Source organism: Bombyx mandarina, chromosome 15 (assembly GCF_030267445.1).
Source record: "Bombyx mandarina strain Sakado chromosome 15, ASM3026744v2".
In the NCBI taxonomy this organism is placed as follows: domain Eukaryota; kingdom Metazoa; phylum Arthropoda; class Insecta; order Lepidoptera; family Bombycidae; genus Bombyx; species Bombyx mandarina.
The window spans coordinates 9,565,736-9,579,728 of NC_143221.1; the positions used below are offsets into that span (position 1 = coordinate 9,565,736).

Sequence of the window (13,993 nt, forward strand, 5' to 3'; positions counted from 1 at the left end):
GCATAACGCATTTCGTGTGACATGCTAGTACGATTTTGATTGGCGCGCGCACGCATCACGCAATCAGGAGCCAATCAGGCGCATAACGCATTTCGTGTGACATGCTAGTACGATTTTGATTGGCGCGCGCACGCATCACGCAATCAGGAGCCAATCAGGCGCATAACGCATTTCGTGTGACATGCTAGTACGATTTTGGTCCCCATAATTTTCATACCCCGGGCCTATATATGTAAATCGATTCTAAAGGAGTAAACTCCAAAAACCGAAAATAAAAAAGGGGGGCCAAATTTACAGAGCCTTGTTCAGTGCATAGACCTATATGTAGTTCAGTGTTTTTATATTTTTATTACATATATATATATTATTATTTCATTAAACTTCATCCCTTTATCTATTTTAGATAAATTAGGCACAACTTCAGCATTGCTAATATTAATTTTAATAACTTAAACTGTTGAGTGTTAAACCTTCACCTTTCCTTTATTGAAAAATAAAACTGTTGCTGTAGTTACTTGTCAATATAATATGATGTGGATATACTTAGGTACATTTCCTTATTTATTTACTATGGGTAGACTAATATTAAGTGTATTATCTATCTATGGGGTAGACCCCCAACTCTGCTCATGGCATTACCGTGCGAGTCAGCGAGTCCATATGCGCGAATAATCACCTACCACTAGGTGAGCCATACGCCATCGATAATAGAGTCGTAAAATATTACAATTTGATGGCAATGTTTATTTGTTTGTTTAAAACCGTAATAGGTATTTGAGTCTTTCGCCGATTTCAAACTTCCGATTAACTTACATATGCATCAAGAATGCGATAATAATATAATAATTTTATAACTTCTTCTAATATCCAGAGTAGTATTACAAGCATAAAAAGGATGAAGTTAAATTTCACATTATATGCGTGTTTTTTTTTAACTACATATTATTTCCGACGTTTCAAATACTTTATAGTTTCTGTGGTTACTGGCTACAAAGGTACGTCGACATTCGTATATTGCCATAACTCAAGTAACAAGAAATAATCGAGTACAATTTCTTTATAGAAATGAAACGATTAAATCATAAAAGCATTTTTTGTAAAAACATAATAGATCTTATGTTGCGCTGACAATCTCCAGTGGCTTCGATATCCATGACTACACACCGTATTCTCTGGACTTAAACGTAATTCAAAATTTATTTCCAAAATTCATGGAGCGCATTTGTGCAGCTAAGTTTTCCGATACTTACACAATTCAGACTTCCACGGCGCTTTTTCTTAAGTCGGTAGCCGAAACTGCTCACGAAATCTCTGCGTCGAAGTGCACGGCGTAGGTGAACCTGTCATAGCCACCCTCTACAAGACTCCCCTTCACTCTCGATCTTCGAACCCCAAAAGAGATAGAACCCGAGAGAGGTAAAAGAGTATATATACCACGGTAAAAACTGTAACCAGACGTACGGCTCACATCAATGGCAGTTATCGAGGCGGATAGACTGCTCTGTGTCGGCAATCAAATTGGCGGTCCATCGGGTTGTCTAAGCGGTGTCGCTGATGTTCCAGGATATCCCGCTGGACCAGAACCAGTCTGCTGGATCGGAACGCAGATAGGGCGCAAAGCGGCCTCGGCCACTTTAGTCACCTTCTACCTCTAGGCCCAGAGGCCTTTAGGCCGCCTCCTACAGATAGAAAACGTCAATATTTTTTGTTACGGACGGATATGATTTTTTTTTATCCTACCTATGCTGATAGCCGTGAGAGGATATTTCAGCTTTACCCTAACACGTGTAGGTGAGCTCACGGGGCTCAAACCGGAATGTTGCTAACACTGGCCCTAGCAAGAGCAGTGCTTCACGGAATCTACCACCGGTTAGGAAACGTGACCCACTGAGAAGATCCGGCGAGAAACTCAATGGGCAACGGATATGATACTTAAAATAGATGAAAACTAAAATTATGTGTATTTTATTTTATTTTATAAAGAGTTTATACTTATTTGTACCCAAATATATTTATTAAGTATACGCCATATTGCTTAAAAACTATATTTTATGATGATAAATGATAAATAAAACTATGAGATGACTGCCAAAGCAAAATAATTGCGGTGCCTTTATGAATACATTTTTTTTCATAACATATTTATTTTTAACATTTTCTTAATAAACTTAATAATCTAATAAAAGTAACAAATAATAACAAACGGACCCATAGGTATAAAAAAAATTGATATTTCTTCTTTTCCCATAAAATATGTAATCTTCGATGGACTAAATAATATCAGTTTCCACGTTTATATACGTTGTTTTGTATCTTAAATGTCTACTTTTGATTTTCACCTTTTTCTCATAGAACAATTTTATAGCTGCTTGAATCATTCAACTCATATTTATTTTTAAACTTCTTTTCTATGTATTTCTACTATATCGAAATTTTTATTTATTTGTTTATTAGAGTGTTGAATTTTTAAATGTTTAAACAGATCCGCCGGTGTAAAATTTAAATTACATTTAGAACATTTCTGATTAGTATTTTTAATTTTCGAATTACAGTTTCGAAGGTGACTTTCACCGGACACTTTATCTGGAAAGCATAAATCACAAATTGTGCACTTGTATAATTTCAATGGTTTTTCGACTACATTATATTGAGCACCATCTTTATTCTCCATGCTAGATTTATTATTTGAAATTTGTTCACTGAAAGTTTTCTGCTTCGAATTCAGCATAATTTCAAACTTACTTCCGAGATGTTTCTCAAAACTAGCTGTACTGTCTTTTTCAGTTCTGATAACGGTCTCATCTAAATTACAATTTTGTTGCTGCGTTTCGACAAATACAACTATATCTATATGCTCTTTATTAAATTCTATCTCATTTTCGTGCAACATAAGATGCTCCCGCATTTCGTTATTAGGTAAGACTACTGGACATTTAAAACAAGAAGAATATTTTTGGTTATTCTCACATTTGTGTGTGAGCACTCCATATGAGTTATCGGACCTAAAACATAATCCGCAAACAGAGCATTTGAAAAACTTATAATCCAATACCTTGCCTGAAAACGTTCGCCGTTTATTTTTTATTTGTATTTTATTCTTTGGTCCTCCTTTTAAATCCTTACCAAATAAAACTACTTTTATAGATTCTTCGTTAAAATTACTCAAAAATTTGTGTTTATCAATATGTGAATCATAATTGTGGTGATCAATTAATAGACCGCATTTGTCACACATTTTCAAGTTACTTTGTTCACATTTATGTCCACTTTCTTGATGTTTCGAAACAACACAGTTGCAATTCCGACACTGATATAGAATGTAAATATTTTGACAAGAGATAATACTATTGTTAAACTTCTTATCAGTTTCTTTGTTGAACATTACAATTCTATATGAGTTAAGGCCTAATCCGGGGCGGGTATGAATTTTCGAATGATTAGATCGAGAAATAGTAGATTCGAAGGGCAACCCACAGACGGAACAAGGATGTTTTCTAGACTTTTGATTACACAAATTTTCTGCATGTTTAAAAATCAAATTAGGGTCAACGAAGGTTCGACATCTAACGCATTTATAAAAAGTTAAATCGAATGGACCGTCTTGATGCAACTCCATCTTTATTCTATGTTCATATCTATAAATAGATTTACTTACTACATCGTCAGCTTCTTCTTTCGAAAGAGAATTAAAAACATTTTTGCTCCAAATATGATTTTCCGACGTAAAGTAAGACAAATCAAATTCGATAGATCTGTGGGCTTTCCAAATTTTTCGTTCATGTAACTGATAGTGTTGACTAATATTTCCAATATCAAAAGAGAATTCACATTCGTTACATTTGTAAGGAACAAAGTTATTTTTGTTATAATGTTTTTGACAATGTTCAACTGTCGAATCGTAAGTATCTAATGTTATACCGCAACTTTTACAAGTGTATAGTAGTTGGGATACTGAGAAATTATTTGGATTTGTAATTTTAGCCGTATTTTCACTTTCATCTAGCTTTAATTCTTCTATTGAAATCGATGATTTATTTTTGCTCCAATACTCTATTGAATAAACATGGAAAGACTCGTGCAACTTGAAAGCTGTTTCGGACAATTTAATCTTGCATATGTGGCAGATCAGATATTTTTCATCACTGCAGGAATGTATTGTTACAGAAGCTTTCCTAACAAAATGAACTTCACAGTTGTCGCACTTTGGATATTCAGGCACGGTTGGGCACACTAGTGCACCGTTTTCATCTAAAAATTTAAAATCCTGTAATTTTAAATCCTTCTTAAACTTGTGCAAATTCATGTGGGTTTTTAATGCATTATTTGAAAGTACGAGTCCGCATAGCACACATGGATATTTAACTATATTTGAACATCGTGACATCGTATGAGACTTGCGAGTCAGCGCAACATCACTAACAAAAGATTTACATGTTTTACAGTAAAACATGTTTGGCACGAATTCTTGCCACGAATTTGATTTAAAAACGATCTTTAAGCGAGCTTTTGCATTTTGAACCAATTTCGTTTGTAAATTGCTGCCTTTATTTGGGCTCTTTATGTGCTTATCTTTACGAGAAAAAATATTGAATTCTTCAGAGGTCCTTTCATTTCTTCTATTACGTATAGAATTAACCTTTCCTTTTTTTAACGCTGATTTTACCGTATATCTATCGTCCTTGTTGCTATAGCTGTTGTTTTTAGATATAGGCCTATCCAAATCACTATTATTGTTAGTTATTGTTTTAGCATGAACGGCATGACTCTTTTCGACCTTCTCTATAATAAACGCAGAATCTATAATGATGAAATCTTTTAGTATATAATTTTTGAGTCTATGAGAGTCCTTATGCGATTGAATGATACTTTGATCTATCAAAATTTTACAATAGTGGCAGTTTGTAGAAGCTCGGGATTTAGATGCTGTAACGTTAGATGTTTTTGAGCAGCAAGAAGTGTAATGGGGTATGAAATTTTCTTCTGCATAATGCACATCACAGTGTTTACATTTAAATAATACTTTATCAATGAGCGATTCATTCATTTCAAATGTGTCGAAATGCTCAAAATAGCGGTGTTGCTCTTTGTGCGTTAATTCGTCTTCAGACTTGAATATTCGATTACAAGTTTGACATTTCCAATTTACCAATAATTCCATATGTTCCGTATGCATCATTGCCACATAGGCAGACAAGAAAAATAGATCACATTTTGTGCATCTAAATAACATATTTTTGTAAGCCACTAATCCTACGATGTCATTGACACTTTCCTGAAACTTTAACTTCAGTAATGTGTCGTCTTCGTCCTTTGTTAGAACTTGAGTCCCAATTTCCAGCGGCGCAGATTTTTTTTTTAATTTCTGTTCTATTGCGACCTCCTTAAACAGATTTCTGTGATTATTGTATAAATGTACATTATATGAAGGAATATCGTTAAACTTCAACGAACAGTTCTTACAATTACCATCAAAATTAACTTTCTTAATGACAGGGGTCTGTTTGAGTTTATGCCATTTTATCGCATGTTTGTTAAATCTATGAATGTTCTTGAAATAATACGAACAAACAGAGCATCTCATAAAATTATTTAAGTCTGTCGACTTCCTTTTATCATCGTGATTTAGCGTTTGTTTTTCTGAATTATGTAGTTGTAAAGGTTTCATGAATTTCCCAACATTCTCTAACCTTACCTGACAGTTTTTAATTATTTTAGCGTTCGGTATTTGTGGACTACAAGTGTTCTCAGGATCTCTCAAATTTTCCATATCATTATCACGACCTGTATGGATCGAAACTGACTTAGAATGTGTGGAATTGTTTACTCGTTCTTTATTGTTTGCAACTATGTACATGTGCTCTATAAGTGCACTTGCAGAAAGGAATTTTTTATTACAATGTGAACAAATGTAACAAGATTTCCTTTTATTGGAATTTGGTTGTATGCATTTTTTGGTCTCCGAAGTGGTTTTTCTTTTTCTCTTAATTGTTTTTGGATTTTTATTATGAACATTTTTTAAATGTCGTAATAAATTGCTTCTTGAAGACAACATTGCACTGCAAATGTTACATTTTGTGTATTTTGTATAGTCGTTTTCTACCAAAGGATATTGTTTAGTACGTATATGATGCACTAACTTTTTATGACGACTCATAGAAGTTGTGTGAAAAAACAAAATTTTACATTTACCACAATATCGTTCATTTTTACTCAATGAATGCTGGATATCTTCAACTATTACTTTTAATTGGGGATTTTTATTTTTTGTTACTTCATTTGCAACGGTTGTGTTGGAATACGTGCTTGGTTTTGAACCTAATATTATTTTGTTGCCATAAAAACATAAATTATCATTTTGAGTACTTATACAAGTAATGTCACTAATAACGTTAGCATTAAAATTGCACGAATCAATCAAATCTGAATGATTACTTTGAAGAATGTTTTCTTTTACATCATTTTCGCTATCGCATTCATCTATATTTATGTCTCCCAATTGGGAATTCAACGAAGCGGGTGGTTTGATATCTGTAACAAAAATTAAATTATAGTCATAATGCAAATCACAGCGCTGTTAAAACCATTGTGATCTGTGAACTATACAATATAAAGAAAGGGAACCGTGCACAGAGCCGGAATGACAATCAGAAACTACCTCAACATGAACGGCAAACAATATTCAGGTGCTAATCGAATTCACGAAATCACGAATCTTCACACGTTCGATCCTAGCCATTTTTACCTGACTTGAGCGTCAAGTTCTTTTATTTATTGTTTAAAAAACTGATATATTATTAAAAAATCCAATAATTATAATATGTAACCTTATATTTGTTCTATACTACATTTTGTTTCATGCTTTATTTTTGTTAGTTATGTATTTTACGGAATTACATTTGTTTTTATGAGTTTTCAGCGCATTAAATAAATATGCGTGTGCTACCGATGGTTCACGTAGCCTGAAAATTTAGTTTAAGGTATACCTGTAGTAAGCATGATATCGGGCATGTTAAATGTACGGAGTGCGTGCTCTAAGACCATAATTGTCACCGCTACCATCCTACCTGCCGCGAAGAAATCCTGTGTTTTGGGAGCATTTATTCCTGTACAACCTAGAATTCAACTTAATGTCTCAATGTCTGTCACCGCCCAAGAAAATAGATATTTCGACCTCATGCTGTGGCGTCGACGTTATAGTGTCTATGTTCGCCGCTAATGCTAGTGCACTCGGGTGCATATCAGTGCTAATAATCAAAATCTATTTTACTTAATATAAATATGTGGAGATTTTATCTACCTCCCAAAGGAGGATAAAATCGAGGATCCTCAACCTCCCACAGGATAAAATCTCCAAATAGGCCAAAGCCTATAATGTTTTTTAAGAGATTGTGACCTTACAGTTCATGGTAAATGTTAATTTTGTAGATTAAAAAGTAAGCTTATTAGTACATACTTAGTTGATATTTCATTCTCTCCATAACGGTTTTGTTCAAAGATTATAAATATTTACTTACCGTCATTATCAAAAAAATGTGTTATTTCTTTTTTCAAAACAGATATATCCGGAAATATTTTTCTTATTGTTGGATTATCCAGAACATCATGTTCCTCGATATCAATGCTATCGACAAAATCTTCAGCCATTTTTACCTACGAGCAATAAACATAGGCTTTTATAATATTTGATTTTAGTACAGCAGTTGGGGAACTTTTTTAATTATTACCCCAAAATATTTTTGTGTAAGTTGATATTATACCCCATGGCGAAAAACAAAAAAAAACGAAATCGTTTCTTTTTAGCATCTTTCATATTATAGCCCCCATGATTATTTGCAAAAGAAAACAATAACTAAAAATTTAATTTAAACATTATTTATTTAATTTGTCAATGTAATACCTAGTAATACATAACGGTAATAATAGTAATATATGTAATATACAGTTGAGGGAAAAAAATCGCCCCCACAGAAAATATAAGTATTCATCATTCATCTTTTAATTTCGTTTCATCGAGTTTGAAATTACAACGATTCTAAAGAAGTTTCACTTCAATATATACTTTTTACTCACAAAAGTTTCATTTTTACCCCCCATAATTTCATTTTACCCCATTTGGGGTCATTTACCCCAGTTTCCCGACCGCTGTTTTAGTATAACCTTTTATTTGATTTTAATTACCTTTGCGAGTATCTTGCTCTGGATACGGATAACTAATTAAAAGAAAAAAACTAGTTAAAAGTATAATACTTTTGCAGAGACCTAGTTTCCAGAGATTGTTTTTGCTACCATTCGGCTTTAGATAAGAGCTTCGTTTCACGATGTTTCCTAAACACTGTGACATGTCTTTCTTAAAAAAAAATTTGCAGAGAGTACTCAACGGTAGTCTACGGCTTAGCTGTGATATTGCTTTCAACCATGAGTGATGAGTTATCATGAAGAATTATCCCTCTGGAAGTCGTGCTTTTTGATCATTCGCCAACGCTGCAGAAGGTAACTTTTGCTGGTCTAGTCTTTCACCACTGTTTAATCCCGATTACATGTTTGTACAATGTATATAACTGTTTGTTTGTTGGAAATGAATTGGCACTTTGCTTTTCTATCGAATTTAAAAAATGTAATGCACCATCAGATTCTTCTGCTCTCAGAAACTGTATCAAAGAACCGGTATTAAACAAAACGGCCATTAATACCCCAGAACCTACAGAACAAGTAAAAAAGTATTCCAAATAACTTTCATTGATCCGGTATATGATAAAAAATCAAGAAACTTGATAAGTCCTTCGAGAAAAGGTTAACTCTTCAAGTCTGCACCTAAGTTCTCGCCGTTTTCTAGATGGAAATGCAATTTTATAAGAAGCTAATAAATGAACCATTGCAATTATTGCCCGTTGCTGTCCATAGCTTTTCCTCATATTTTTGGCAAAATTTGGCAGAATTACCTTGACGGTGGAAGTATTCGTTTTTCAAGGCAATTCACGAATTAAGCCATTCTTTGATGTATGTATATGAGTAGATTTGCTGATCAACCAGACCATGTTTCATCCAACGAAACAAATAATAATCGGAAGGCGCAATATTTGGGAAATATGGCGTATCGGTAGGATGTTCCACTTAAACGGTTTGAGATAGGTTTAAACTGATTTGGCAATTTGGCAACGTCAGACGGAGCGTTGTCCTGCGAGACAATCACTTTATCGTGTCTGCCCCAAATACACGGCATAACCGACGCAGTTTGAATATTCAGCCAAACCGACATTGGAGACGTATGACCCGAAAGACTCTAAGATTATTTTCTCTATTGAATCGATTTTCCATCACTCGTCACGATACGACGAAGAAAATCTTTTTATTTTGTACCGATGGAAGTTATTCACAGGCGAAAAAACGACTCTCAACGGCTTCAACTCAAAAGGAATCAAAGTCCCTTGCACTTTAATCATTCCCAACGCATGCAATTGTTTGGAGATAGTCTGGCTAGTAACTCATGATGCCTCCAATTCAGCGTCTTGGGCTTTCCTTTACGTGGACGGTCGTGAAATAGATATCAACGTCTTTGAAGTGACGGAACCAATTATGGCCCGTAGTTTCGTTCAGAACAGTTTCATCGTAAACTTTTTGGGAGGTCTCGATGCGCTTCAGCCGCCGTTTTCTTCGAGTGAAAGAAGAAAAGTAGCACTTCCCGCAAATGACACTTAGTTGGTCCAAAATTATACAATTTCACAGAACCAAAAATATATCACGCAAACAAAAAAATCACGAATGTGTCACGGTTTGTTTCCATGTCTAAAATTGATTCAAAACGTTTTAACTGCACTTATTGCTGCACTCATCCATTGACAAACAGCGAGAACTTAATTGCGCACATAATACTATAACTAGAATTCACTGTAAGTATAGTCTTACAAGAAACAGTTCGCATCGATCACAATCTTACGTTCTTACGGTTTAAGCTGGATAAACACATTTCAAATTTAAATCATATTACGCCGTATTTGTAAATAAATTGCCAATACTTCGCACATTTGCACATTGTACATTATTGCAAAATATACAAATAACATAAAAACTAGACTAGTAAAAATAATTCTATTTGTAGGACAATGGAATCATAGATCCTATTGCCAAAAAGCAGCTATGAAAAATCCCCTTAACCGAAAAGTATTGTCTCGAGCGCAAGATAGCGATGGAATCCCAAAAATAGTCAAATGATCACGTTAGCACTGCGCTAATTATAAAAAATGGCAAGGTATATGAATGACTAATAACGAGAATAACGAATAAATTTAATTATGAAATTCAAACAGGCATCACCGAAAAAATAGCATAAAGAAAATCAAAGCAAATACAGCGAGAATGCATTTTTTTGGTTATTAAAAAGCCCTTGGTTACATTACAAATCCTACATCCAATACTTGAGTTTGGAAAGGAATAACTTATCGTCATTCAAGAAAAATTCATTTTGTTGTCTTCCTCTATATACTGAAGGCATTTTGAAGAGTATATTATAATAGCAAAGATGTTGCTCTCTTGGCTATCCAGTACTACAGAAGCTTCCAAATCAGTGACTGCTCTTCAAATAGAACTTCCGTTTCGCCTATGTCACGCTTTATCTATGTCTACAACTTTCCAGAACGTTCTCAATAGAACTATAACATTCGACATAACTGAAACACTCGAATGTTCTAGAACATTAGAGAAAGGTCCTAGTTTTTTCTATATCCGCATCTGCTATCTGGCGACAGATAGCGTTACTCGTACCGGAATAACAGTATTGTCATTCAACTCTGGGTCTATCCTCAGAGTTTAATTGCTATAGTGACAGAAGCTCCAAAGAGCAATTCTGAAAATCACTTCCAACGCTCTTGACATACATCAGAAACAATGAAGTTTGTCAAACTATATAGCAAAGTCTTGTACCAATAACTCAAAGAAATATGTTGTATTTAAAAACCAGGCCAACTTACATAGATGACATCATACTATTCTGTTTTCTATCCGAACTTTAAAATGTGGGAATTTCTAAATTTCGGTTATTTGGAATATGCTAAAACCCACCAGAACTTATTTGTTCCAAGGTTTTATAAGTATTTCCATTTTATGTAGGAGATTCATAAAAAATACAATATTAATGACTAGTGATTTTATAGGATTCCAATTATTCACTAGATGTATAAATAATAAATACTAAGAGGCACATACATACTTTAGCAGAATAACTGTCTACAAAAACTTACAACTGCTAGCTCAAGCAGCATGCAATATTTGAACTAGTTCAATTGATCCCATCTTTTTTTCTTGTAATCTGTGAAATTATTTAAAAAGCACTCCAGAAAATGACTCTGTGTCATTTATATTTTTATGTAGCCATACTTGCTACTTTTTCAAAGTTACAAAGGTTTAGAAAACATTTAGCTACTTTGGTGTAGTATTTCAATTCTACAATTCTAGTCAGTCCTGCTATTTAAGGAAAGTTTTAAAATGCTTTTTCTCCTCATTTCAATTATTCTGACTCTAGCTTCCAGACCATATGCACCAATGTTGGTAGTACCAGCTTTCCATACTTTTTTTGTAAAACTTCTTCAAACTTTTAAAACTTCTCTTTCACTAGTTTGGAAATGCCAGTCTCAAGTCAATCATGCAATTCCAGTATAATCTTCTGCCTTCTGTAGTCATCTGTATAATCTTCTGCCTGTTGCATATCACAGGCATCCTCGAACAAGCTAATTGCATATTTTATAGTTTGGTTTTATCACACACACAACTAAGATTTTAATTGAAATGTAATGTATTCTCTTTATTTTAAATTTACTTTTATACCTTTAAATTTAAACTTATTGCTAATAATGGACAGTTAGTATGCTATATTGTGTGTGTAAGCCTTTTAAGTTTTATTGATATTATTTGTTCACAAGTAACCAAGTAATTTATTTAAAGTACCAGTTAATTCCATTTGACTCCATACACAGAAGGGCCACTTTGATTGTTGATAACCCTGATTTAGCAGATTGCTTGGAATGTCTGGGCTTACAGAGAGACATTTTTCTCACTGTATTTTGTACCATAAGTTCCAAGGGGAGAAATTATTTGAGATGATCCCTCCACATCTTTTTTATTATCACACCTCCGTTCACCAGAGCAAAGTTCATCCTCACTACCTGGAACCACTGCTTTCATCTACAGTGCATTTCCAGAGATATTTTTTCCAAGAACCATCCGTCTCTGGAATTAACTCCCCTTCACAGAGCACTTCCTGAGCACTACAACATGACCTTCTTCAAACAAAGCCTGCAGAGAGCTGTGCCCCTGGCATTACTGATGTCCGTGAACGAAGGTAACCACTTACCATCAGGTGGGCCATCTGCTCGTCTGCCTACAAAAAAGGACTAAATTTTGGGAAAATCTTGGTGTTTCACTATTAGGAATATAACGATATAATAATAATAAATCTGCTGAACAGTAGATAAATAGTGATTTGTTTTGTATTTCAACCATACATACAGGTAGTATGCGGAACTATATTAGTTTGTTATAACATTCCCGTCTAATTGAATTGAGGTGCACATAACTACACGTTAACGAGAATTGGTTAGTTAGTGAACTACCATAAATGAGGGTTGTAGTTTAATTTTTACCTACCTTACATGAGGTACGTAGTATAATTTTCAGTACCTTCGTTACACAAGGAAGTCAAATGGAAATGTACAAAAATAAATTATTAACAATTTAAGACTTTATTTTTGAGTCCATAAATTCCATTTATGTTGAATCAGTCAGGTTCGCGTCTATTCTCTTTGATTTTCACTAGCATACCGCACACTCAGCACAACTTCCAAGTTGTCAATTAGATTTTGTAGTTTATTGGTTTTTTCAATTGGAAAGGCGAAGGTGTCGTACCATTCAACCTAATCTTTTGTATAATATTCTGCTTTATGAAAAATGATTTGAAGAGAAATGTTGTCTCATTAATTATTTAATTACTCATTAGTTATTTACTCTAACGCTTTCAAAAGACTTTTTGGAAAATCCCGAGAACCTACGTTTATCGGCTTTGTTCCATTTTCTCACATTAGTGCACTTCCACAGATATTAAATAGCTAATAAACCACTTTCATTATACGTTAAAGCCTGATGATACACGAAATTAACAAAAAAAACAGTACTCACGACTTTGCTCCTCGCGTTCCCGCCAAAAATCTATCAAAAACGATTAATAAGGGTTATTACACGTACCTACACGTATATCACCTACAGAGACACTAAATTTACTTAATTACATAAGTAGACGATCCAGACGACCGGACCGTACAAACATAGTCTTTTTTGTTTGTTTTTTCCTACCTAAGCTGATAGCCTTGAGAGGTTATGTCAGCGTAACCGGGCAAGTAAAGTAGGTGAGCTCACGGGGCTCAAACCTGACGTTGTTGCTAACACGAACCCTAGCAAGGTCCGTGCTTCGCAGAAACTAGAATCGTCGTGGCCTAAAGGATAACACGTCCGGTGTATTCGTATGTAGCGATGCACCGGTGTTCGAATCCCGCAGGGGGGTACCAATCTTTCTAATGAAATACGTACTCAACAAATGTTCACGATTGACTTCCACGGTGAAGGAATAACATCGTGTAATAAAAACCAAACCCGCAAAATTATAATTTGCGTAATTACTGGTGGTAGGACCTCTTGTGAGTCCACACGGGTAGGTACCACCACCCCGCCTATTTCCGCCGTGAAGCAGTAATGCGTTTCGGTTCGAAGGGTGGGGTAGCCGTTGTAACTATACTGAGACCTAAGAACTTATATCTCGAGGTGGGTGGCGCATTTACGTTGTAGATGTCTATGGGCTCCAGTAACCACTTAACACTAGGTGGGCTGTGAGCTCGTCCACTCGTCTAAGCAATAAAAAATAAATAAATAAAAACCACTTAACACCAGGTGGGCTGTGAGCTCGTTCAACTATCAAAACACCAACTCAGTGTGTTAAGAAGTGTTCACTGAA

At 34.6% G+C, this 13,993-nt stretch overlaps 1 protein-coding gene across 1 annotated transcript; it reads right to left on the reverse strand.

Annotated features, from left to right (window-relative positions):
- Positions 1-1,954: 1,954 nt before the first annotated feature.
- LOC114248963 (uncharacterized) lies at positions 1,955-12,840 on the reverse strand. The gene is made up of 3 exons (XM_028182410.2): positions 12,637-12,840; positions 7,515-7,650; positions 1,955-6,528 (listed from the first exon to the last, which is right to left on the reverse strand). The coding sequence occupies exons 2-3, from the start codon at positions 7,642-7,644 to the stop codon at positions 2,396-2,398; spliced, it is 4,263 nt and encodes a 1,420-aa protein (XP_028038211.2). The 5' UTR covers positions 7,645-7,650; positions 12,637-12,840; the 3' UTR covers positions 1,955-2,395.
- Positions 12,841-13,993: the final 1,153 nt, after the last annotated feature.

Bases quoted from the DNA above. Each gene is read 5' to 3' on its own strand.
- LOC114248963 (XM_028182410.2), bottom strand. From the start codon at position 7,644: ATGGCTGAAGATTTTGTCGATAGCATTGATATCGAGGAACATGATGTT. The intron at 6,529-7,514 runs GTAAGTAAATAT...TTTTTGTTACAG, and splicing joins ACATTTTTTTGATAATGACG to ATATCAAACCACCCGCTTCG.